Genomic DNA, 25,894 nt, shown 5'->3' with positions numbered 1-25,894 from the left:
TAAATATAAGAAGTTCAACTTGAGTTTTTGGATATTTTCTCAAAAGCTATCTCTTGAGCTATTGAACCAATACTGAGCTTGCCTGTACAGTACCGTATACTTTTAATGCATTTTTTATACTGATTCCACATTATGTGCATAAAAATGTACAATTTTTTTACTTGTCGTTTGTAGTCGACACTCATGAGTAGGTACTGCGTTTCAGATTTATCCTTTTTGAAAGCAATGCCAATTCATGTCTGTATTCAGGCGTATCTGGCTTCGTCATTAATCCTAATATTCTAAACAAGGAATATCACAACTGGAAGCGACACTTATACACATTAGCATGTGTCATATTCTTATTAAAGTGACCTATTATTATGTTGCGCTGGGCTCGTTTGGGGGCACTTTTCAAACTCAACGAACAGACACAGTTTACTCAACTTTGTCAACCTTAATCATATTTTACAAAGGAGGTTGATATAGGGATGAAATCAAAACTCGACCGGAGATTGACCGCCCGGTTGACCGCCGGTTCCGCGTGACGGTCCAGTAGACAAGTTGAAATATTCAATGGGTATTGAACATTAGCTCCAGTTTTTATTGTTCTAAACAATGAAAACCGGACGGAACCGGCTGTCACTCGCCGCCAGTCCAAAAATTGATTTCATCCCTAAATTCACAGAACGATCGATAGATTGCCTCAATATTCTCGCTCGCAAACCAGCGGAATTTGTCATAGGTTTGCGTTGCTAATAAAAAAAATCGTGAATTTTAGTGCCATCCCTTAATTTTACGCTTTGATGCAAGAATAAAATACAAGTTCACTTGCCGGGATGTATTTTCCACAAGAGTGGGTATACAATTTTTTTGCAATTGTGTGGAAGATAATAGGCTATTTAGTTGCAATATAATTGAACTTATGTCACTGGTGTTACCAGCATGACCAGTAGATTGCTAGTACAGTGTATGTATCACCATGATCTCGTTTTGTATACCTGGTTGGAGTCATGGTATTTGAAACAATATTGCATGTAATAAGCAAAACTGAAAAGGATTATATAGTGGACATTTTCCTCTTTAACAAGGACAAGAAGTAAGTCATTTTTGTTTATTTAGACGTTTGTTTTTGTACCATACTGTTGTATGTATCAGTGTATGTATCATCACGATCTCGTTCACTTGTTGTATACCTGGTTGGAGTCATGGTATTTGAAACAATATTGCATGTAATAAGCAAAACTGAAAAGGATTATAATTATAGTGGACATTTTCCTCTTTAAGGGGGTACTACACCCCTCGTTAAATGTGTGTCTATTTTTGCATTTTTCTCAAAAACTAATAACACACTTGAAACTAAATTTATGTATATCATAGGGGCAAGGAATCCAATTACTACACTGGAATTTCAGTGACCCATGCAAGACAAGCGGTTTGTTCTTTATGATAAGAAATAAGGTACCGCTAAGATGTACCTCATTTCCTATCATATAAACTGAACCGCTTGCCTTGAGTCACTGAAATTTCAGTGTAGTAATTGGATTCCTTGCCCCAATAATATACATAAATTTTGTTACCAGTGTGTTATTATTTTTGAGAAAAATGCAAAAATAGTCACAAATTTACCACAGGGTGTAGTACCCCCTAAAGATCTGGAATGAGCGTTTTGCCCGTTTCGACAGTATTTTTGTGGGACATGAGAGCACATCAGACACATCGAATTGCATTCTGAATACAAAGAATGTCTTTCTGTTATTAAATAATTTTAAATTTTTGAAATTCACGATATAATACAAATTTTATGACAAATTATCAAAATTTGATATTTTTCACATTTTTGATATATAACAGTCGTCGAAGTAAATTTTATAAATCTAATGATATATTCTTAAAGTGTATGTAGCTGGGAGAAAAAGCCGACGATCAATTGGAAATGTTGACCTTTCATATTGAAGATATGGAATTTGTTCCCAAAAAGACCTAATTTTATGTGGTGTTTTGCGAAAAAAATCCATATCTTCAATACGAAAGATCAAAATTTTCAATTGATCGTCGGCTTTTCATCCCACCTACATACACTTTAAGTATAAATCATCAGATTTATAAAGTTTACTTGAGTACTGTTAAATATCAAAATATCAATTTTAATCATTTGCCATAAAATGTGTATTACATTGCGAATTTCAAAAAAATCAAAATTATTTGATATCAGATGAACATTCTTCGTATTTAGAATGCAATTCGGTAGGTCTGATGTGCTGTAATGTCCCACAATAAATACTACCGGTATCCAAACGTTCATACCCCACCCCTTAACAAGGACAAGATGTAAGTCATTTTTGTTTATTTAGATGTTTGTTTTTGTACCATACTGTTGTCATGGTATATGACATACCGTAAACTGTTGTTATTTACAAGTTTGTTTTATGTGGTTGTAGCCATAGTGCCACATATGTCAGTTTATTTTTCTGATGTGATAATATAATATAATATATTATATTAACATATTAACAAAAGCCGTTCTCATAATTGCGGGGGTATTTGTTGGGGGTATTAATAGGGTAGGTGTGTGGGGGTGGGTTGGTTGCTTGGTTGATTTGTGTGTGTTTGTTGGGGTGTGTGTGGGGGAGAGGGACGGGTATATTTAAAGACAGTTCAGAGGTGTGATTTTCATGTAAACAATTGAGGCAAAACTTGCATTATTTGCATGTGAAAAATTTCTTCGTCATTGGTCGTCCTCAAACGGGAAAGCGTACGCTAGTATCAAAATTGTCGGTGAATTAAACATCCATCGGGTCATCGTTAAAGCCATAATGTACGATTTCCATGAAATCAAAATTTTATTATTTCTCTACCAAATGTATTACACTAATATTAGTAATAACTGTTAGGAAAGTTTTCTGTGCCTAAGCCGAAATAATAAGATAAAAATGAAATGCCACTGGCTAATTTGTGTAGCTTACGGTATGGGAGATTCAATGTCGTAATTACGAAATTGATTATCAGAATTGCTTTGTTGTCCTATGTCTCAACACAACGAAATATGCTGATTCCAATGTCATTATCCCAAAAATCGTGTTGAAACAAAAAATAATAACCAATTTTATTTTAGAAGGTCTTACATTAAAACTAAAAATGAAGGAAGGAATTAAATTGTTTGTGTTTGCACTTGTTGGTTTTGCACGTGCGTTTGTTGGTATTAAAGGAGGATTTCGTGATCCTAGCATCCTCTTTTTATTACATTTTTCAGTAGATATCCACGAAAAAAGCTTATTTCCAAAATTTCAGTTGATTCCGATTTTGCGTTTGCGAGTTATGCATGATTATGTGTATTACACTGCTCCATAGACAATGCGTTGTAATTTCGTTCTGGTGCACCAGAACGAAATTCAAATTTAACGATATTTTTGCTAAACGAATTAATCTGCAAGAAATATTTGGTACATAAACATTTGTAGCCAGAGGTATCCAGTGGTGTAAAAATCTCAACTTTTTTTGGGAAAAGTGGGGGGATGAGGCTGTGGATCACGAAATGCCCCTTTAAATGCGTCGGTGTGTGTATTGTGATACTGAAACGCACAACAAAACATCCATTGTGACCATGATGACGTGTAGGTGAAGGTGAAGGTGAAGGTGAAGGTGAATGCATGCAGATATTAGCAAATGACTTTTCATTGTTTACCCAGGTTGGTCCGTCCTACTGCGGTCGCCTGCTAGGTACACCACCGACAAGGCATCTGACTGGCACACACAGAGTACCTACATAGTACTGTAGTACCAATGCTGATGCTGAAACAGGATCCACCTGTAGTGGTACTGCACTGGTATTACATTGTTACTTCCCTAGTACTGCACAGTAGGCCTAGGCCTAGTGAGAGTAACAGGCAAGTACCTGTGGCGACGGTGTACCTGTGCATGTGATCACTAGGCCTATGTCATAATCATCGCCTTTGTTTGTGTGTGGGGGTGTGTGTGGGGGGGCTACGATGCAATTGAGGCCTTTATAACATTTCTGTATAGATTAGTATTAATTTTCCATAAAATGTTAGCTTCCCGGGGTTAGCTTTTACTGTCAGATATGTCCCCTTTTAATTTTGAGCCGGACAAATGAGGTAAAGCATAGAAAATTGGAATTTACTACTAGCGCCCATGCATATATTACTCCCGCGGTTGTAATACGATAAGATCCTCGGGTTGTGTGTGTATGTGTATCCCACACGCCGTGTACGTACTGTGTATACGTGTTCGACTAATATTTCCATCGTAATAATAAACGCCGGTTCCATCGTGTTATTCAAAATCTCGGATTTTGGCAAAACTACAGCACCTATACGGTCTTGATTTTTGCAGAGTATCTTTATTGACTAAAGGACATTACAATCGTGTAAAAACATGAATTAAAAAAAAATTGGGGGCGTTCTCCTCAGCAAATGTTATAATATGGCTTTAATGTCATTCGTGGTATTATAATTTTGAACATTGTACGGTGTCTGATCTCCGCCAAACTCCCCCTTTTATAATTCATATCTCCAAATTTTAGTTTTTCCCCTTTTGCGAAATGCTTTCCCCTTTTTCAAATATTTCCCCTTTTTAACTTTCCCCGTTTAGTTTCCCCCTTTTCGACTTTCCCCCCTTTTCGACTTTCCCCCCCTTTTCAAATAGTTTCCCCTTTTCGACTTACCCCTTTTCAAATAGTTTCCCCTTTTCGACTTTCCCCTTTTCAAATAGTTTCCCCCTTTTCATATAGTTTCCCCCTTTTCGAATCACCCTTTTCAAATAGTTTCCCTCTTTTTAATTTCCCCTTTTCAAATAGTTCCCCGTTTTCGAATTACCCCTTTACAAATAATACCCTTTTATTTTCACCCATTTTGTAAATAGTTCCCCTTTTACAAATAATCCCTTTAACTTTCCTCCGCTTTTCACAAATAGGTTCCCATTTTAAATAGTTTCTCCTTTTTAAAATAATACTCCCTTTTGTTTTTAATACTCCCTTTTGTTTACTCCCCTGTTTTCCGTGCGTAGGCTTTACCAGTAAGCCTGGACCCTGGAGAGTACCGTGCACTCACTAGAGCTCATTCCGCTACATCCATTATTGGAAAGGCGTTCTACATGAATTTGGATACCAACGTAGGTAGATTTATAGCCTGTTGTGCAAGCGCCCGCTAAATTCAATGGGTTAGGGATCCGTCAACTTTTATGTACGTTTATAGAGGGGCTGTACAAAGAGCAAATCCGATATGATTGATAAACCAAATGATGTTCAGAATGTTAAACGGGTGAAATGGCATGCATAAATATTTATGCTGGTCAAATTCATAGCAATGATGTTTGAAAGTATGTGAAGAACTTGTCTATAAACAGGGATATGTCAGAGACAACAAACAACTGGCTGCCATTATTACAGAAGCCTAGATAGGCCTAATAAGAATTGTTTGTGCTATATATTCAAAAGTTTTTTTTAAAAGTTAGCACCAAAGTTTAAAACAAGCGGTCTTAACAGTGAAATGACAATAAAAGCATACATTTATAAAACGGGCCTGGACAAAATGGGCATTGCATATTTATGACAAGTGTGGCTGTGTGATTTTATGTAACTTTATTTTTAAGCCAGTTCCGAGTAATTTTCGCTATTCTTTGTTTGTCAACAATCCCGTTAACAATAAAAATGTGCTTTCTAATCAAAGGCTCTATGGCATATATTCAATTGACCAGACAAATGAACCAGGGACTTCGGTCAGTGGTGCACGCCTCAAAAATCCAAAAAGAATTAGTAGGCCCTATATGTTAGATGAAGAATTAAGTAGCAATTAAGCCTAGTCTTTTTAAAAGTCGAGACAAGTCCAAAATAATAACGATTAATAAGGCAATCTAATTGATTCGAATTCCAATCTCCTGGCCTTTTCCTGGGTCTATATTTAGTTGCATGATATAATTCAGATTATGATTTTTCTTAAATGTAGATCTATATCCTATAGAATTAGAATTCATAAATTAGGCCTACATAATAAGTATCATTTTATTCATTTTATTTAGCTCAAGAATTTGTATCAGACAATCACGTGCTTTCAACGTGTAGGCTGGACCTATTTCAATATCGAAGTAGGCCTACATGTATGCACGATCGAAGCATGAAGGCTGGCACTATAGATGGTCGGTGCCTACTGGTAAAGCCTACGCATCGTCAAACGGGGGAATAAAAAAGGGAGTAAAAATTTAAGAAGGGAGAAACTATTTAAATGGGGGATATCTGTTTTTAAAATGGTATTATTAAAAGGTGAAAAGAAAATTCGAAAAGGGGGAAACTATAGAAAAGGGGATTTTCGAAAAAGGGATACTATATGAAAAGGGGAAATTCGAAAAAGGGGGAAACTATATGAAAAGGGGGAAATTCGAAAAGGGGGAAACTATATGAAAAGGGGGAAATTCGAAAAGGAGGAAACAAAAGGGGGAAATTCGAAAAGGGGAAACTATATGAAAAGGGGAAATTCGAAAAGGGGAAACTATATGAAAAGGGGAAATTCGAAAAGGGGAAACTATATGAAAAGGGGGAAATTCGAAAGGGGGAAACTATATGAAAAGGGGGAAATTCGAAAAGGGGGAAACTATATGAAAAGGGGAAATTCGAAAAGGGGAAACTATATGAAAAGGGGGAAATTCGAAAAGCAAAGGGGGAACTATTTGAAAAGGGTGAAAGTTAAAAGGGGAAAATATTTGAAAAAGGGGGAAAGCATTTCGCAAAAAGGGGGAAAACTGAAAATTTGGGGAGATGAATTATAAAAGGGGGAGTTTGGCGGAGATCAGACACCGTAACATTGAATACGAATACATGTATTTTCCAATAGTAGCCAGCGCACAGAAACGTTAAAAGCAAATAGGTCTATTATATATCACTATGTTTCAGGGCAAAACCTTGTTCAAATTGTACACTAATTTCGCGTGATTTATTATGAATTTAGGTACCGGTATAGCCTATAACTTAACGTAATGACTGATGCTAAGGCAACAAATGACGAAAGTCAATTAAAATATTCATTAACAATATCGTAATGGCAACCAAATGCAAAGTACATTGCGTTTAACCTCCTGATCTGAGAACTGCTGTCTTTCTTACATCGTTTCTGATTGGTCAATTACACGATGTATCCATTTGAGTGACCAATTAAAATACAGCTTCTAAGCTCAATCCTCTTCATCCATACCACCATTCTTACCATTTTACTGATTGGCTCAATAAGTCATTAAGGGCGAATTTCTCGACGGGTGGCTTAGCAGTTGGCTAGTCTAGCCTCAAGGCTTAAGAGGTCGTAAGACCAGGCTTAACTGAAAACACGTTCCCCGAAGCACGGCTACCATAGCCTCGAGGCTTCGTTAGCCTGTGGGCCAGGCTTGTAGGATTAGCCCCAGGCTTCGGTAAAATTTGCATTTCTCGAAATCAGTCTTCTGTAGCCGTAGTCTACGCAAGCCTGTTAGGCCAGGCTTACAGCGGCTTTTCTTGGCCCTGCCTCAGAGCAGGTCTTAGGTCGTAAGCCGTGGTCTATTTCAATTGACAAATTGCTTAAATTGTAATGCAAAGTTTTTCTTTCCTATTTTTGAGAAATCGAATCAGATGTTGTCTTTCATTCAACATAGAGTAGGCCCCTACCCTAAGTAATAATTATTGTTCGATTTAGTTGAACATTTCACCATTTTATTTTAGTGTTCATTCGAGTCAGTTAAACCTGCTGTCACTTTGCTATAAGGCCTACTCATGTTGAATGTTGAACTTTCTTTTGGAGCAACGGTGCCAAAAGCGAGACGCAATCTACGACGTCAACTTGCTGTCGTGAGCGTCTTTAGGAGTAGGATCCTTTTCTGAAGTATTCGGATACCAAATTTAAATCGCGCTGCCGATTCAGTAAAGGCAATGTTTTAAGGCTTACTGATCTGCTTGAACCTAACTTGTAACGGTCAACAAATAGGGGCAACCATAAATGTTGACATTTATATAGCGCTTTTCACATGTATCAAAGCGCTTTACATTTATTCCGCTGTCATTAGAACATGTCAGCTGCCATACAATGCCCAAGGCATGCTCATACCTTTGGGCGGCGCTCAGTGGACATTATTCCTAACAGCTCCCCATTTTACCCCTGGGTAGAGAGAGGCAATTGAGGTAAAGCGCCTTGCCCAAGTGCACAACACGATGGCACCGCCGGGGCTCGAACTCGCAACCCTCCGATTGCGAGGTAGAGCCTGTACCGCTGCGCCACCGTGCCCTCAACCATCTCCTTCCTGTTCAACAAATATTGCTAACCTTAACGATATTTTGCTACAAGAAGTCCCCCACCCCCATATTTGACATGTCGAAAAACCTTGACGTTCCGCATGAACTTGCTCCCATGCGTTCCTCTTTTTGCCTGAGATTATTATCGGACGCCTTGCTTTCAATGACATGAAGCAGTGGCTGCAATTCAATTCTGTATACATTTGTTGCCTGAGTGCGACTTTTCGGAGGCATGCTGATGGTAATAATGATTATATTTGTGAACGGAATCGTTTCGTTAACATACCCGAAGGAACAGTTCTTGAAACGTTTGAATGAACAAGAAACAAAACTTCTTTTATCGTCATCATCATCATCATCATCATCATCATTATCAACATCATCATCATCATCATCATCATCATCATCATCATCATCATCATCATCATCATCATCATCATCATCATCATCATCATCTTCATCACCATCATCATCATCATCATAAAATATGCACTCATACTAAATTCGCAAATAGAACATGAAAATATCAGCAGTAGATAGTCAAATGTTTGGTTATGTTTTTGTTTTTGCACCAAAAAATAATTATTTACTTTTGACAAACATGCGTATGATTTGTTTGAAGTGTAAAAACAATTTTTGCTTTAGGCCTACTTTTAGGGGAATCAAAGTTTCCTTTTCTGTAGGCTTGCAGTTTGGCCCTTTTTGAAATGCAAAGAAACATTAATGAGTCGAGTAAAAAAGTATAGAAGTATTCATGCAAGCAGGACTTATAATAAAGTAGAAATAAAATAATACATAAAAGACACAAAAACAGAAAAAATACTAGTCTTGCATCAACATGATCAAGTTGTGTACGGTGTAAGCCCAAGCACAAGACCGCCGGTCTAGGCTTGTCTTTGCGCTGGTAACCTTGTTAGTACGGTAAACCGTGAAGGACAACAGCTTATGCACATCTACCTCCAAATACCTATACAATTCAGTTGCTGGTAGAAAGGGACGAGGTTGTCAAGCGTTAAGCCTTCAAGGCCACTAAGACCAGGTTGAATTTGCGTTCAAGAAATCCGGCTACAGTTAAGACTCGGGCTTCGAGAGCGGGCTAGGCTTAGTAGCCTCAAGGCCACCTTAAGCCTAAGGCTTACGAAGACTCCTATCGAGAAATTCGCCCTAATAGTCTTCTGTAAACCAATCAGAAGGTAGTATTCATGGGGTTAGGACGGGATAATAATCCGACGTTAATTGAATCATTCTTGGAAATGATGCTAATAAGGGTGGGGTCAGATAATATTTTTTGCAGACTATTTACAATTTTCAATATATAAGTTCTAATCACGGAGCTTAAAAAAATATTAAAGGCCCATTCAGTGATTTGCTCATCCGGACGATCGTATAAAAATCATCAACATTCTGATTTTGGTAGCTTTGTCATTGTCCAGAGTGGTCATTGTCGTAGATGTGCTTCTATAGCCTGCTAGTGATTCAGCCAAAAGCCGCGTATTTATGACAAAATAAGACATTTACATGTAATCTGTAATTTATATACCGGTAGGCTACTGTCAGTAGGCCTATATAAATGAGCAATGTATTTGAATGAGGCTTCAAGTTCGTCAATACTGCTGTTTTCTTCGTTTTTTGCCAAATTTTTCATTTCGAAAATACCAAATGACAATTTGATTGACTAATACTTCACTAACATGTTTAAGCAATTTGTAAACATTTTTTTAAATTTTTTTAAACTTACGCTGGGATCACTGAATGGGTCTTTAAGCTATCAGTTGGAATGGATTTGCATGGTGCATTGGTTGACATTATTCAATAGAAAATTGAATTGGTTTATCGAATTCAGGCGAGTCAGAGCTTCCAAAAAGGGGTCATTTATTTCTTACATGGCAGTCAAATTTTGTAGTCAATTTAACTACGTTAGTAGTCAAATTTTGACTTCTGAGGATAGTTCAGTCAGACTACTATAAGAGTTATGAAAAATAATAGGTCAAAACGAATATTCCATCAAGACATGGAAATTAGGTATCAAGGACGGTTTAAAACCCAAACATGCCAAACATGATGGCGGATATATTTCACATTAAATGTCTTTAATATAGCATTTCTTAGTAAAAAACTAACTTGAAAGTGTGACGTGTTGGGTAAATTCTAACTTCATATTTGAAATCAGCGGCTCTGATTTAGAATACTTGGATTTAAAAAAAGATTTAATTTTTTGTGTCCAGTAGGCCCTATCAGTATTTTGGTGCAAAATTTATTACAATAGTTCAATGACCAAGTTTGATCCACAGTAATACAAGCAATACTAGACCTATTATATATTATCTCTATAAGAACAAAGCTATACAAAATAATAATAAGTCGAAATCTAGGCATTTTTTCAGAAGCTTACCTGATCATTTGAAATTAATCAGCGGTAATAATATTTACAAAAATATCCAATGTCTATAGCGTGGCTGCCTCGTTGAACTATTAAAATTACAGAAATACCAACAACTTCATGCATGACATGCCTATTGTATAAATCGAAATTTTGTATTATATATATTTTATCAACCATTACCAGTACGTGTTTTACTGCGGCAGAGTGAGGGTATTGCACTTGTTTGCACTTGTTGGACAAATGAAGAATTTGGTTCCAAAAAAGGTGCTAACTCCAAAAACTGCTTTGTGTAAACTTCATGTAGAAGATATTCCTATGTGTAGCAGCAATGATCTATGGTAGCAGTAACTAGCTTGCCAATCTAATAACATTGGAACACTAGAATAGTTATGACAATTTTTTGGTTATCTTTAAAAAGATAATTGCAAATCTCTTTAACCTCCCACTTGCGAAGAAGAAAATAATAAATATAAAAGATTTTTTTTGTTCCAAAAGGAGCTAAATCCAATGGCAGCCACTTTAAACCTTTGCATTGGAGAATTTTTAGGCGACAAAATGATGTTGAAAATAGTCAGAAAATAAGTTGGAGTTACGAACATATTCATTCCAATTGTTAAATGACATTTGAACTTATTCATTCAGAATCGTAAACTTTAATAGTTTGAGAACACAAAACAATGCATGGGTGATTTTTCAACAATACTTCATTTTTGAGCAATATTACTTGTACGTATTGGTGGTAACGTATCTTTGGTAACGTATCTGTGAAGCCCTTTCCCACCTTTGTCTTAATCGTGCATGTGTAAAAACTTATATAACTATGGAGCCTGCTTGATCCATCATATATGGCAATATTCATCTAGCCAATTATTTTCACAGATTGTTATCCATTAGAAATATTGTAACGTATCTGTGAACAATATTGGTGACATAGTTCTAAAGACCTGTTGGAAAAATTCCGGGGAAAAATTCAATAATCTGCGTTATGATGTTTTAAACTTTAAAATTAGGGCATGATACCAGCTAATGAAAAGTATCTACAATCCATTATATGCGCGCATGTTTGGCGAGCAGGGACACATTACACGGAACGCACATTGGCTGGCGACATGCAGGAAAACAATGGACATGCATAATCAGCTTTATTGTTTTATACTTTCTACAACCTCTAGCCTCACACATTCTAGAAAGCAACTCCTAAGTATAAGTTATATTAATAAAAATTATTTCTTTCTGACGAAACAAGTCTGAATGCGACTTGAAACGAGTGGGCGACACAGATTTGGCATTTTGAACACTTTATCGGAGAATGTGCCAGAAACGTTTTGCACAGTATATTTGTGGTACCTGAAAGCACATCAGTCATCAGACACACCAAATTGCATACTTTTTCTTATTACAGATTGCGACAACCTTGGAAATGTAGGATGTAACGTTAATTTTGTTTCTCAGCTTTCAAAAAACCCGGACTGATAATTTGGTAAACATCAAACGACATTGCGGAGGGAAACGATAATGCTGATCTGGGTGTTATTGAAGTTGTTTCTAGTCGAAGGCATTTTAACAGGAGCAACAGTGAGTATTTTGAAAAGGAATAGCGCAGTGGTGGCGCTACGGGGGGTGGGGGTGGGGGTGGGGGTATCATTGACCGCGAAAAAGTAACATTCTGGAAAAAATGTCAACCCCCAATATTTTTCTTGCCATCCCCCCAGTTTTCCCCCTCCACTACTTACACCTTACACAGTTCATATCCGAACAAAAGGTGATCGCCTTTTTTAAGAGACATGTCGCGTCGTACAAACGGTTGGACAAACTTCTTGGATCATCACAATTAATGTTCTTAGATACTGGACAATACCGTATACTATTATATAGCTAAAATTATGTGTCGTTTTAGAACTATAAGGAATCTCCTTGAAGGACTCTTTCGGCATACATTCTTAGAGAAAGACTAGGCCTATAATAATAATAATAATATTTCACTGAAACACTTTTCATCTTTATCCAGTCCCAGCTCACGTCAACAGGGTGTGGCATTACCAAGGGTTGTTATCGTAGTCCTACAACCTGTACTAGCGGAACTGACTGCGAGTACTTCGTCTCCTGGTTATCCGATGACGATGGCGGTATTGTATTTAGCATGACTGGTAGCGACGCAAGCACGTACATTGCAATTGGGTTCTCAAAATCCGGAGTAATGGTAAGGACTGTTTTCTATCCCAGTGGTAAAATAATCAGTCCCCCTTGCTGGATTTTGCGAAACTTTTTTGATATGATCAGCATTATGTGTCCACATTTTTGGAAGTCATTTCAAGGTCATCTGAGGTATCTAAAACGTCTAATAGTAATAATTTTGTTTAGGATCAGTTCAATTCAGCCTTCATATGATAGAACAATCAGCATATCATGTTTATTATTTACCGCATGTTACCATCTATATCGGGTCAATAATTGGAAGCCCCGTCAGAGCAGTTCTTCTGGGGTGAACCAAGTCTGCCTGGTTATCAATGTAATCAGTGACAAGGTTACCTCTGAATTTGACAGGTGATAATTGATGTTTTAATGTTATTGCATCAATAAGCACTTGTCAAATTCAGAGATAGCTTTATCATTGATTAATTTGAAGAAGAACTGCTCTGCCGGGGCTTTCTCTTTAAACATAGAATAAATAGAACGATCATACTTACGAACTTGAAGTGATAAATGAAGTTAAACATTATGATTTTGTCTCTTTTTAGCGTGACAGTGACGTATATGCGTGCACCAGTAACAGTGCCGTAGTTAGATCTCGCAATTCAGTGGGAAATACAAACGTTCCTAACCAACCACTGGTAAGATCACATAATAGTTCAAATCGCAAATATGAGCTGAAATGTTATAACATTTTGACAAAATACTAAAACAGGAAGCCCCGCCAGAACAGTTCTTCTGGTATATCTGGGGTGGACTAAACTTGCCTGGTTATCAAATTTATCAGGGTTATCTCTGAATTTGATGTTTTAATGTTATTGCATCAATTAGCACCTGTCAAATCCGGAGATAACCTTGTCACTGATTAATTTGATAATCAGGCAGGTTTGGCTCACCCCAGAAGAACTGCTCTGGTGGGGCTTCCTGGATGAATATATACAGGGGCTCAGTATAAATTTATTTTAATACATAGCCAAATCCCTGAGGAAGAGTGAATAACGCGTCTTTCATTCACAGAATAACTTTCTTGTTAATTATGAAGCTATAATGATCAATATAACGTTACTTGAACAAAATGCGCTCGAAAATGTGTTATTTTAAAAGCTAAAATCTGGTCAAATATGAAGTAAAATGTGTCAAAAACAGACGTATTTACATAATATTGCGGGGGTGATTGCATGAGGAACCCTCTTTTACCCCACCCAATATCTTGCCCCTCCATCCCTATCAGTGGCGTAGATTTCTTTTTGACATTGGGGGGATGGGGTTGGAAAAAAGTCTTGAAGTATAGTGAATCCAGTGAATTTTGTTATTTTCTAGCTAAACTGATGAAATACCGTAAACGTTCGCCTAATGGCGCTCTGGAGTTCATGGAAATGAGAGAGCGCCATCCCTGTAAAAGCCGACTATTATCACTGAGCATTAAGGGCACGTGTAGTTAAAGGGTGAAACCTATCGACACATACAATTATGAACAAGATCGAACAAACTTGTTCATGATAATGCGGTTATCATTCACCTGATACGTTGTGGCCCAGTGAGCTGAGCATTAGACTATAGTGCGAGGATAAAGAGAACTTGTGGAGAAGATTGATGGTTCGAATCTCATGCAGTAATTTCTGACAGATTATGATGTCTGTCAATGTTTTTTTTCTGATTTGAGGAAATTTTATTTTCTATTTTCTTGATTTAATCTTTAACATTGTTTATATAATTTTATTATTTTATCTTGAAAGTGTCTTTTTTTCATGATTCTTTGTTTTTATCGTTTCATTTTAGAGTAACTCAATCCATTCAATCAAATGTTGTAATGAACCTATTTGATTGTATAGGCATTTGTTATGTGTGTGAGACGAACTGTCTTTCAATTCGCGTGAGTGTCCTTGCCTATCCGTCGTTTTATCTTTTCAGTTTCTGTTTCCGTATCCGTAATAGTTTTTGTAAGTCATTGTTATTCTGAAGTGGTAGTCTCCCAGGTATGACCAATCTTTTATTCTAGCCTTTTGTTAGTTACTGAAAATTTGAAGCTCGTGAATTTCAGTTTTCGTTTTGGTAAGTTATATTGATTTTTTACATAAAACCTTGAGATGTGCGGTTGGGTGCCAATCTAGACAAAAGAAGAGTCTAAATTTTACGGTCCTAAATTCGCGGTAAATTGTACGGCTTCAATTGACTTGTGCTTAGGTATATGCACTTACGCCTAGACGTACGTGGCTCCTAAAAAAAGTCTTGCATTGAAATATATACTAACCATGTTGCCAAGTTATAAGCAAAAGTCTTTCATATTGGCGATGAAACGAGCGTCTAAAATATCCCAATGAGGCGCGTACAAGTGGTGATTTGGTAATCATGTTTTATATTGAAATGCAATACAAAAGAATTTGCATTGGAGCAAAGATAATGTATTCTATTCATGGCAAGCTAATCTGATAATTGGTTGGGCCTATATGCAAGACTCGGGTTTATTTTAAATGTTTATTTTTGCAGAGCTTATTTTCAGTCATGGATCATACTGATAAATTTCGGGGGGGGAGGGGGGGAGGGAGATACTTAAGTTGAGACTGAACAAGCGAGAGTGGGAGGGGGTGAGGAAGAAAGAGAGGAGAGGGAAGACTAGAAAGAGAAGAACTCGAGAGGAGAGAGTAGGGACCGGGGACGGGGAGGAGTGGGGAGACTGATCATGGGGGGGCAGGAGGAAGCAAAATAGGGAGATAGACATTGATACGAGGGAAGGGCGACACTGTGGCCCTGCACAAGTGCATTGGGGTGCGATATGCTCATAAGCGGGCCTTTTGTGATTTTAGGGCTTATTTGCAACGTTTTTACAGAAAAAAGTGGACTTTGTCATTCGGATTGGCATGCATTTGGTCAAATCAATGTAGATCAATTTACCAAGAGGGCGCTAGGCCATTAAAACACTGGTGTTAACATAATTTTTTTCTCTCCCGATTTTATTGACATAAGCAATCACCTCTATTGAAATAAGCTGATTGGTACTTCAGAGTTAACAATGAAATCAGATTACAGTAACTTTCTGAATCCCTTGCGTTTTCGTATCTGAACAAAAGACTTACGGAAACTGAAAAGATAAAAAGACCCTATGCATCAGTGGCCATAAGGTATATCATTTTATTCGAAAGGGGGGGGGGGTCCCAAATATACGGGGGTCATAAAGTCTTGGAAAGAATAATAGGATGGGGTCATAAAATGTTTTATGACCAAAATGTAGGAGTCACACGATGACCACAGAAAGTGTGTTATTTTATTCAAAAGACTGATTTCAATTCAATTTTGGGGTTTGGGATCATAAAATTTTGTTGCCGAAATAGGGGTGCGCAATTTTATTGACGCAGATTTTTTGTAAATTTGGGACCCCCTTTCGAAAAAAAATGATAGCCCTCTAAGAGGATTCAAAAGATAACCTCTGCCCCAATAATCCCTAGCTATATTTGTTTGAAACTGTTCCACGGAGGATGTATCATAATTCAGCATCGAAGTTACGTAATGTTACTATGTCAACGGGATCACGCACTCGAGTAATGAACCACGATCAAAACAATCACCACACAAAGTATATGGCACTCGAAGGCATACCAAAATAGCGTGATCCGGTAACCAAGAGAATTACGTAACCACTTCGATGCTGAATAGGCCCAGTCTTCAAATGATATAAATAAAATTTGAATGAGTGAACGAACAAAATCATGCAACGACCAACTGAATAGAGGCTGTGCATATGACGTATCATCCCGTAAATATGGCGGACTACTCAAATGCATTCAACAAAAGCATGATTGCATCACCACGACAGTTCGTCTCACACACATAACAAAATGCACTACGATTAAATAGGTTGATGACAACATTTGATTGAATGGACTGCACTATGGGGGCTATCCTTGTAAACCGGTTCAAATCCTTTGTTTGGAGCCAATCGATAAACGCAAGGCTATCATTGAATACTGGCTAGGATTCCACAACACAATAAGGCGCTTTGGCAGGCACACAATACCCTAATGGCTTTCCATATTATGTGCACTCAACAACTATTCAGTATCGAAGCCCGGTATCGAAGTTACGTAATGTTACTATGTCAACGGGATCACGCGCTTAAAATATTAAGTAATGAACCACGATCGAAACAATCAGTACAGAAAAAAGGCATACCAAAATAGCGTGATCGTAATGATCGCCATACAAACAGTGCTTGGTTCCGATACCATCACGGAGTTACGTAACTACTTCGTGGTCTGATAGTTATATGATCAATGGTCTGATCTACTTGGGTTCGATCCTTTTAAGAAAAGAAAAATAGCTGATCATTTATAATGCATAAATGAATAAAGTAATGTAGTTACACAATTTGAAACATTCAGGCCGTTCTATTTTTAAAGGTCATTTAACTGTTAAATGTAGTGGAATATATCACGCATTGCTAGGTAGCAGGTGGAGCAAATTTTGTCAGCGGTTTTTGTTGCCGTTTGTTCGCAGTGCCTATTTATCTATAAAAAAAAAAAAAAAGAAAATTAAAATTAAATTTAAAAAAATTCACAATACTCGTTCGTAAAATGGGGACAAAATCCAAAAACATTTCTTGACCCTTCTTCACATAATAGTGGGAGCAGAAATCAAGATTCGAACAAGTACCATTCACCATTCAAGGCGCACCCTCTACCGACTGAGCTAACGGGTCAGACAATAGAAGGGTGTAATTTTGAACTGAAGAATATTAAAAAATATGAAGAAATTACAAAAGATTTACCAAAATAAGTTAGGTATAACGTATTAATCGATTTACAAATTAAGTCCAATGGCACTTTGAGAAAGAATACCTGAAGAAACCCCAAAACATTTGCTGATCTAGCAACTAACCTTGTGACCTAAAGTATTGAGTCATGTCACGATATTTTTTTCTGAGGTATTATGTCCAGGTTGCTCAATTTAACATACACGTATCCTTAATGCTGTTGAGATTTTACAAGGATGGCGCTCTCACATTTCTAAGAATCCAAAAGCGCCATTAGGCGAACGTTTACGGTATGGTTCAAAATTTGCACCTTTGGGCTCAAATGGGCAAATATGAGGTTAATTTGGTCAGAAACCCATATCCAGGTGTCAACATTTGGGGGATGATTGTATGGATCATCCCCTGGCAAAATATTGGGGGAGGGATACATCCCGCCATCCCCCAGGATCTACGCCTGTGATCCCTATATCGAATGGACAAAAATCAAATAAATAAATTCTTTAAAAAACTTGTTTTGCAGAAAGGAGTTACTAATGTAACTGTGTCTATTATTGATGGTCGTATAGAGTGTACCTTCACGAGACAAGCATCAATCAATGACAATGACGTCACATATTATGATTTAAGTGGAAATAATAAATATTTCATAATTATGGCGAAATCCAGTGGCACATTCCCATTGCGACAGGATGGTGAGAAATGCAAGAAGACCTTATCTGTAATAGCTGCCATGTGTTATACTCGTATACTCGTATATTCAGATGTGTATTGTATAGAATATAGATATTGTTAAATGTTTATAGGGCAGCTATTGCAGATAGGGTCTTCTTGCAATAAACCCTCGATAAGGTTTCGACTTTTAGGATGATGAGATGATACTCGAAGTATGATAATAATGATGATATTAAATGATTGTGATCGTGATAATGGATGAGGATGATGGATGGTGGTGATGAGATGATGATGATGAGGATAACGGATGAGGATGATGAGGATGAGGATGATCCGATGACGAGGGTAAGGATGGTGATGATGATGATGATGAGGAGGAGGAGGATGAGGACGAGGATGGTGGTGAGGATGAGGATGATGATGATGATGATGATGATGATGATGATGATGATGATGATGATGATGATGATGATGATGATGATGATGATGATGTTGATGATGATGATGATGATGATGATGATGATGATGATGATGAAGAGAAGGAGGTGGTGGAGGTGGTGGAGATGGAGAAGGTTGATGATGATTAGACGTTCGCTTTTCGTATCTCTTTCCTAGTTGGAAAGGTATAACGTTGAGGAGATAGGAACATGTACCGTCATCCGGGACCTACTCTGCCATGTTTGGCTGAGTAACGGTACATGAACACGGTCTTTTGTGCCTATGTAAATTAGTCATTGTGTAAAGCTGTGTTTATACCCATGGGTTGCTCATCATCAGACTGAATCCTTGACCGACAGAGGGTGTCAATATAGGCCTACGTGTCGCTTTTGAAAACAGCGATTCATGCGCATGCTCAGCAGGCAAATACGACGGCGATTTAGTACACTGATCATGCGTGCGATTCAGATTCTGCAAAAGCGATTGAGTATAAATGCGTCTTTAGAAATGACTGGCGATTGTGTGTTCTCAAGTGGGTTTTATCATGTTAATTAGTGACCTGACACACATTTGTATTGGTTCGATCAAGCATTGATTTTTTGTACTGGATCGTCCAAGCATCTCCAACAAATTTTTCAATGTAAGTGCCTCTGGCCCTAGTGGAAGTAAAAACGGATACTATGGCCAGAGTTCTAGGGCTAATGATGATGAGGATGATAATGACCTAAAATGGAAAATGTGCTATACCTTAGTGGTTATGAATCATAGGTGGAGGAGGTTGACGTGGCTTATAAAACGGAATAGTTACTTTTTTTGTGTCGGGCGTAATGTAATTTCATTGTCATTATTTAGGTTCAATAAATCAACATGACGATAGAGTCTACAACACACAGTTGAGTTCTTTTGAAGACTTTTCCGAAGGAAATATTCCTGATCTGACAACACCTACTGCTGTTACAACTACCCACGATAACAAGGTAGGCCTATATATCATATTGTGCGATAGTCAAGGCCCGAGAGTCAATGTGAAGTTTTCCGTGCGGAAACGCTCCAGCAGCTTCCATCGGAGCGCTATTCCGATGGATCTCTAAACAGCTTTAAATAGAAAATGGCATTTTACTTACCTTTTGAAGTTAAACAATCCAAATTAGTTATCTCCCATAGTAAAGGATACGGCGCATGTACTAAATACACAGTAAAGCATATGGCGCATGTACTAAATACACAGTAAAGCATAATACTAAATAGGGGGCCTACACAGTAAAGGATACGGCGCATGTATTACAGTAAAGGATACGGCGCATGTACTAAATACACAGTAAAGGATATGGCGCAAAGGGTACGGCGCATTTAGGCCTACATATACAGTAAAGGATACGACGTATGTTCTAAATACACAGTAAAAGATAACGGCGCATGTAATACACAGTCATGACAGTAGGCTAATGGAAGGCGCATGTACTAAATACAGAGTAAAGGATACGGCACATGTACTAATATGAGATATAACACAATGTAGTGCAGGCATTGTTCTAAGAGTGGTATTATGCAACACGTGTATTCCATATTTGACACCATCTTGGACTAATAATATCGATCCACAGATTGCGTCAACAGGCTGTGGAATAACAAAGGGATGTTTCCGACAACCAGAAGATTGTTCCAGTGGCAGTGAGTGTGATTTCTTTCTGTCGTGGACATCTACGAAGGGAGGCAGCACACGGTTTAGCATGACTGGTCTTAACTCAGCCACTTATATTGCTTTGGGGTTCTCAAAATCGGGCAAGATGGTATGTAGCTCTGTATGAATACATAGGTGACCGTGACTAAATTCACGGTTTTTCTATTGCCAACGTAAATCTAAGCTAATCTATGCAGATTCCACTTGTTTCTAGTAACAATTGGTCACTTGCTAATGTTAAGTGCCACTTCCACTTTGTATATTCCTTATACCACTCAACTGCATAGAGAGCGTTGCTGCAATAAAAGCAAGTACTAAATAGAGTAGAACAATAACTAATAGTAGAGAGGCCACATCGGTCTATCTGCTCTAGTTATGGTTTTCGTGCAACATTTTTGGACAAAGGTGCCAGCCGGGTTAAAATCAACCATAACAGTCTCATCTTTCTGATTAACCCGGCTGGCATTTCTGAAAAGTGACGTGAGCTGAGATAAGTTGGGTTGAAAAGTGTTCAAAAAGCATTACTTTAACTTCAGATTAGAAGGTATTTTGGTGCAAGTAAATTGTTTTCAGGAACACCACCTGGACATCATAGAAGTGTAACATTTAAGGGAACCTGCACAATTTTACGCAAAAGGTGTTTTTTAAGATGAAAGCAAATGAGATGTGTGTGCAGAAACCTTTCAAAAAGTGTCGGTTTATCATAGCTCTATAAACATGATATATACATGTTATAATTTGATCAGCTCGTAATCGGCGGGCCTCATTACATCGCGGATTAACATCAATATATTCTATTTCAAGAATATCCTTGTGACATCTCGCCAGAAACATCACAAATTATTCATTCAAGTCCTATATAGGTTACTTTGTCTACTTTCTTCAACACACACACATACTATAGACCATACAGGCCAACTATATCACTCTCAGCTTGTGTCTATTTTTCGGCGTAGTGGTAAAAACCTAACAATTCCCGTCGATTACGAGCTGGTCAAACTATAGCAAGTTAGCTCTGGTTTACATGTAGTTTTCCAATTGATGTTCTTATACCATAATATCATGAATGTGGTTGCAATAATATTGTTTTAATCAATTCATGTTCCATTATGAGCAATTGAAGGTGGAATTTAAGTTCATTAAGAGTCACAATTATTTATTGAAGGGATGCAAAAGAAAGGCCAGTTTTCAAAATCATCGAAAACATTATTACCAGTTCTTTTTTTCTTCTTCTTCTTTCAGAGTGATAGTGACGTATATGCATGTACAAGCAATAACAATATAGTTCGATCTCGAAACACAGTAGTAAATGTTAATGATCCAACTCCAATTTTGGTAAGCCTTGCTCATTAAAGCTATAATGTACGATTTCATTCAAATTTTAATTAAGTTATGCTTTACTCAAAATGCTGAAATAATATTATTAAAAACTGTCAGTAAAGGCTTCTGTCCATTTTAAGCCGAAATAACAAGGTAAATCAACGAAACCCCCACTGTCTATTTTGACCGTGTAACTTGGAGTTCTACAGGGGAATTAATGTCTGAATATGAATATTTACATTTTTAGAAAGGCGTCTCTGAATCCACAATTCGAATAATGAATGGACGAATAGAGTGTCATTTCACCAGAGCAGGCTCATTGAATGATGATGATGCTAACTATTTCAACTTAACCGGGAATAATACTTACTATATCATTATGGCAAAATCACGTGGAAGTCTAAAAGAGGATGGTAAGAAATATTACAAAATATTCGAGTATTTTCTGCACAATAAACTGATTGATGCAGTGGAAGAAGTACTCAAGTGTTCAAAGATAATTCTAACAACAAGATCTTTTCAATTTTAAGTCACAAAAAATGTAGTTTTCAAACATAATTACAAATGAAAATAATTCACGAGTTGTTAACGCTACAATTTTGAAATAAAAAGTGACGTTTTTGATCTATGGCATATAGCTTTTCTTAGAACAAGATTTCAAGACTTTGCTGCTAAGGTTAATAAGTAAAGGTCCCCAAATTGAACCTTGGGGGACACCGGATATAATTTCTTTCAATTCTGAGCTCAGCAGAGAGATTTTTATCATTTCCATTTGTAGGTAATATAAATCAGCATGCTGTTGATGGAAGAACACAAGGAAGAGAGCTTATATCTTTTCAAACGTTTGTTGAAGTCGTGGGTGAAGAAGATCAACTTGCCCTAATCTTACAAAAATCACATGGTAGGTAAAGGAACACGTCATAGGCATACTTGTAAGAACAATTGATATTATTGATATCTTCGGTAGATAGCATAACACTATAATTGCTATCTACAGTAGATAGCATGAAGTTAATATTGATATCTTCAGTAGATAACATAAAGTTATTGCTATCTTCAGTAGATAGAATAAGTTATGATTGTTATCTTCAGTAGATAAAAGTTAATATAGGTATCTTCAGGTGATAGCTTTAAGTTATTATTAATATCTTCAGTAGATAGCATAGAGTTATTATTGCTATCTTCAGTAGATGGCATAGAATTATTATTCCTATCTTCGGTAGACATCATGAAGTTATTATTGATATCTTCGGTAGATAGCATAAGGTTATTATTGCTATCTTCAGTAGATAGCATTGAAGTTAATATTGCTATCTTCAGTAGATAGCATAAAGTTATTATTGCTATCTTCAGCAGATAGCATAAATTCATTATTCCTATGTTCTGAGTAGATAGCATAAAATTATTATTCCTATGTTCAGTAGATAGCATAAATTTATTATTCCTATCATCAGTAGATAGCATAAAGTTATTACTATCTTCAGTAGATAGCATAAGATTATTATTGGTTTCTTCAGTAGATAGCATAAAGTTATTATTGCTATCTTCAGTAGATAGCATAAAGTTAATATTGCTATCTTTAGTAGATAGCATAAAGTTATTTTTGATATCTTCAGTAGATAGCATAAATTTATTATTCCTATCTTCAGTAGATAGGATAAATTTATTGTTCTTATCATCAGTAGATATTACATAACGTTATTATTGCTATCTTCAGTAGATATCACAAAGTTAACAATGTTATATCTAGTAGATAGCATAAAGTTTTATTGCTATCGTCAGTAGATAGCATAAAGTTATTATTGCTATTTTCAGTAGATAGCATAAAGTTATTATTGCTATCTTCAGTAGATAGCATAAAGTTAATATTGCTATCTTTAGTAGATAGCATAAAGTTATTATTGCTATCTTCAGTAGACAGCATAAATTTATTATTCCTATCTTCAGTAGATAGGATAAATGTATTGTTCTTATCATCAGTAGATATAACATAACGTTATTATTGCTCGAATGTAAGTTCATACTTGCTGGTGATAAACAATTTCTAAAAGTTTAAACTGACATTCAGCACAAAATCCAACTAACCTTGAATTTTCGATGTGTGACACACATCTTCATCAGAAAGAATTTAGTGATGTTGTGACTGGAATTGCCCTTTGTTGATCATTCGACCAAAAGTCGCCAATGATCGTTGTAAAGGGCAAGTCCATCACAACATCCTAGGATTCGATTTGGTGATGAAGATGTGTCAACATCAAAAATTCAAGGTTAGTTGGATTTTGTGCTGAATGTCAGTTTAAACTTTTAGAAAAAGTTATTATTGCTATCTTCAGTAGATATCACAAAGTTAACAATGTTATATCTAGTAGATAGCATAAAGTTTTATTGCTATCGTCAGTAGATAGCATAAAGTTATTATTGCTATTTTCAGTAGATAGCATAAAGTTATTATTGCTATTTTCAGTAGATAGCATAAAGTTATTATTGCTATCTTCAGTAGATAGCATTAAGTTATTATTGCTATCTTTAGTAGAGAGCATGAAGTTACCATTGCTATCTCCAGTAGATCGCATAAAATTATCATTGATAACTTGAGTAGATAGGATAAAATTATTATTGCTATCTTCAGTAGATAGCATAAAATTATCTTCAGAAGATAGCATAAAGTTGTCTTCAATAGATAGCATAAAGTTATCTTCAGTAGATAACAGTAAGTTAGTATAGGTATCTTCAGTAGATAGCATAGGGTTATTATTCTATCTTCGGTAGACATAAAGTGAAGTTATTATTCCTATCATCAGTAGATATTAAATAAAGTTATTATTGCTATCTTCAGTGGATAGCATAAAGTTATTATTGCTATCTTCAGTAGATAGCATTACGTTATTATTGCTATTTTCAGTAGATAGCATAAATTTATTATTGCTATCTTCAATAGATAGCATAAAGTTATTATTGCTATCTTCAGTAGATAGTATAAAGTTATTATTGCTATCTTCAGGAGATAGCATAAACTTGATTTTCATATCACCAGTAATAATAAGTATACACAGTTAAAGGCAAAGTCCAGCAAATGATGTATATACTAAGATATGACATGATAATTATTATGTTCACTTTGCAGGCAGTCTCATGGTTGCTGCATGGATACTATTTGCAAGTCTGGGAATCACATTAGCAAGATTCTACAAAAATATATGGCCTAATCAACACATATGTGGGAAACCAGTGTGGTTTGTTGTAAGTATAAACAGTTTGACTTCTGAGGTTAATGGCAAATAAATAATATTTTATATGAATTCAGCCACACATTAGCGTCAGTGGCAGTGGCAGGTATTTTTTCGAGGGAGGGGGGGGGAAATGAATTTCAGGGGAGGGGCAAAATCAACAAAGTTTACTCAAAATTGCTGCAAAAGTTGAAACTTTCGTAATTTTGGGTTTTTACTTGGGGGGGACAAGAGTTCTGACTGGGGAGGATTTTACCGAAATCATACATTATGGCTGTAACATAGCCACATGAAACTTGATTCACTGTATCTCTAAAAAGTATTTTCTATATCAAAAAAGGAATTGTCTTTTCTTTTTTTTAAATCGGTTGAATTTGATTTGAAGGGGACATTTTTCCCCAAATATTGATCTTTTGCAACCAAAATATGTCAACATTTTAGGGCATTGTTTTATTCACCATATAACCCCCTCACCTCGAAATGCTGGCAACACCACTTTACCAATGGGAATAGCCTATTAGTGGGATATGCGTCATTGGTTTGAAAAGGGTTAAAGTTAGGGTTTCGGGATTTTTAGGGATAGGCAGAGATGCCACTTGTTGAAAAAAATCAGGAAGTTGCGAAGCGTAGCCACTCATTCATTGCCAAAAAAATCCTGAATTCTTGGCTAAAAATGAAAAAATCAGGAATTCCTTATAAATCAGGAAAAGTGGCATCTCTGAGGATAGGGTAAGGGTAAATGTTAGGATTACAGTTATGGTTGGGTTTAGGGTTAGGATTTAGGATTAGGATTAGGATTAGGAATTATGTCATGGTTAGAGTGAAGTTCAGGTTTAGAGTTACGGTAAGGGTTAGGATTTACAACTAAGTTATTGGGTTTCAGGAGATGGCACTTCGAACTATCGACATGTAGCCATTTATATTGACATTGTTTTAGTGTTTTTAATGCTTTGTACAGTGCTTCGAGATTAATGTTGTAAGCGCTTAATAA

General features: G+C 36.6%; 1 protein-coding gene across 1 annotated transcript in view; it reads left to right on the top strand.

The window, feature by feature from the left end:
- The first annotated feature begins 828 nt into the window (after positions 1-828).
- The window catches only part of LOC140146029 (putative ferric-chelate reductase 1), a 32,887-nt gene continuing 7,821 nt past the window's right edge, over positions 829-25,894 (top strand). The window contains exons 1-11 of the mRNA XM_072167769.1: positions 829-1,078; positions 12,031-12,203; positions 12,637-12,828; positions 13,367-13,459; positions 18,086-18,257; positions 19,528-19,652; positions 20,280-20,465; positions 21,599-21,691; positions 21,924-22,089; positions 22,455-22,577; positions 24,801-24,916. Of these exons, the coding sequence (XP_072023870.1) occupies positions 12,144-12,203; positions 12,637-12,828; positions 13,367-13,459; positions 18,086-18,257; positions 19,528-19,652; positions 20,280-20,465; positions 21,599-21,691; positions 21,924-22,089; positions 22,455-22,577; positions 24,801-24,916 (1,326 nt within the window). The 5' untranslated portion in view covers positions 829-1,078; positions 12,031-12,143. The remainder of the gene's footprint in view (positions 1,079-12,030; positions 12,204-12,636; positions 12,829-13,366; positions 13,460-18,085; positions 18,258-19,527; positions 19,653-20,279; positions 20,466-21,598; positions 21,692-21,923; positions 22,090-22,454; positions 22,578-24,800; positions 24,917-25,894) is intronic.

This window comes from Amphiura filiformis, chromosome 2 (genome assembly GCF_039555335.1).
Source record: "Amphiura filiformis chromosome 2, Afil_fr2py, whole genome shotgun sequence".
Lineage (NCBI taxonomy): Eukaryota > Metazoa > Echinodermata > Ophiuroidea > Amphilepidida > Amphiuridae > Amphiura > Amphiura filiformis.
This window is presented reverse-complemented; position numbering and strand designations above follow the sequence as displayed.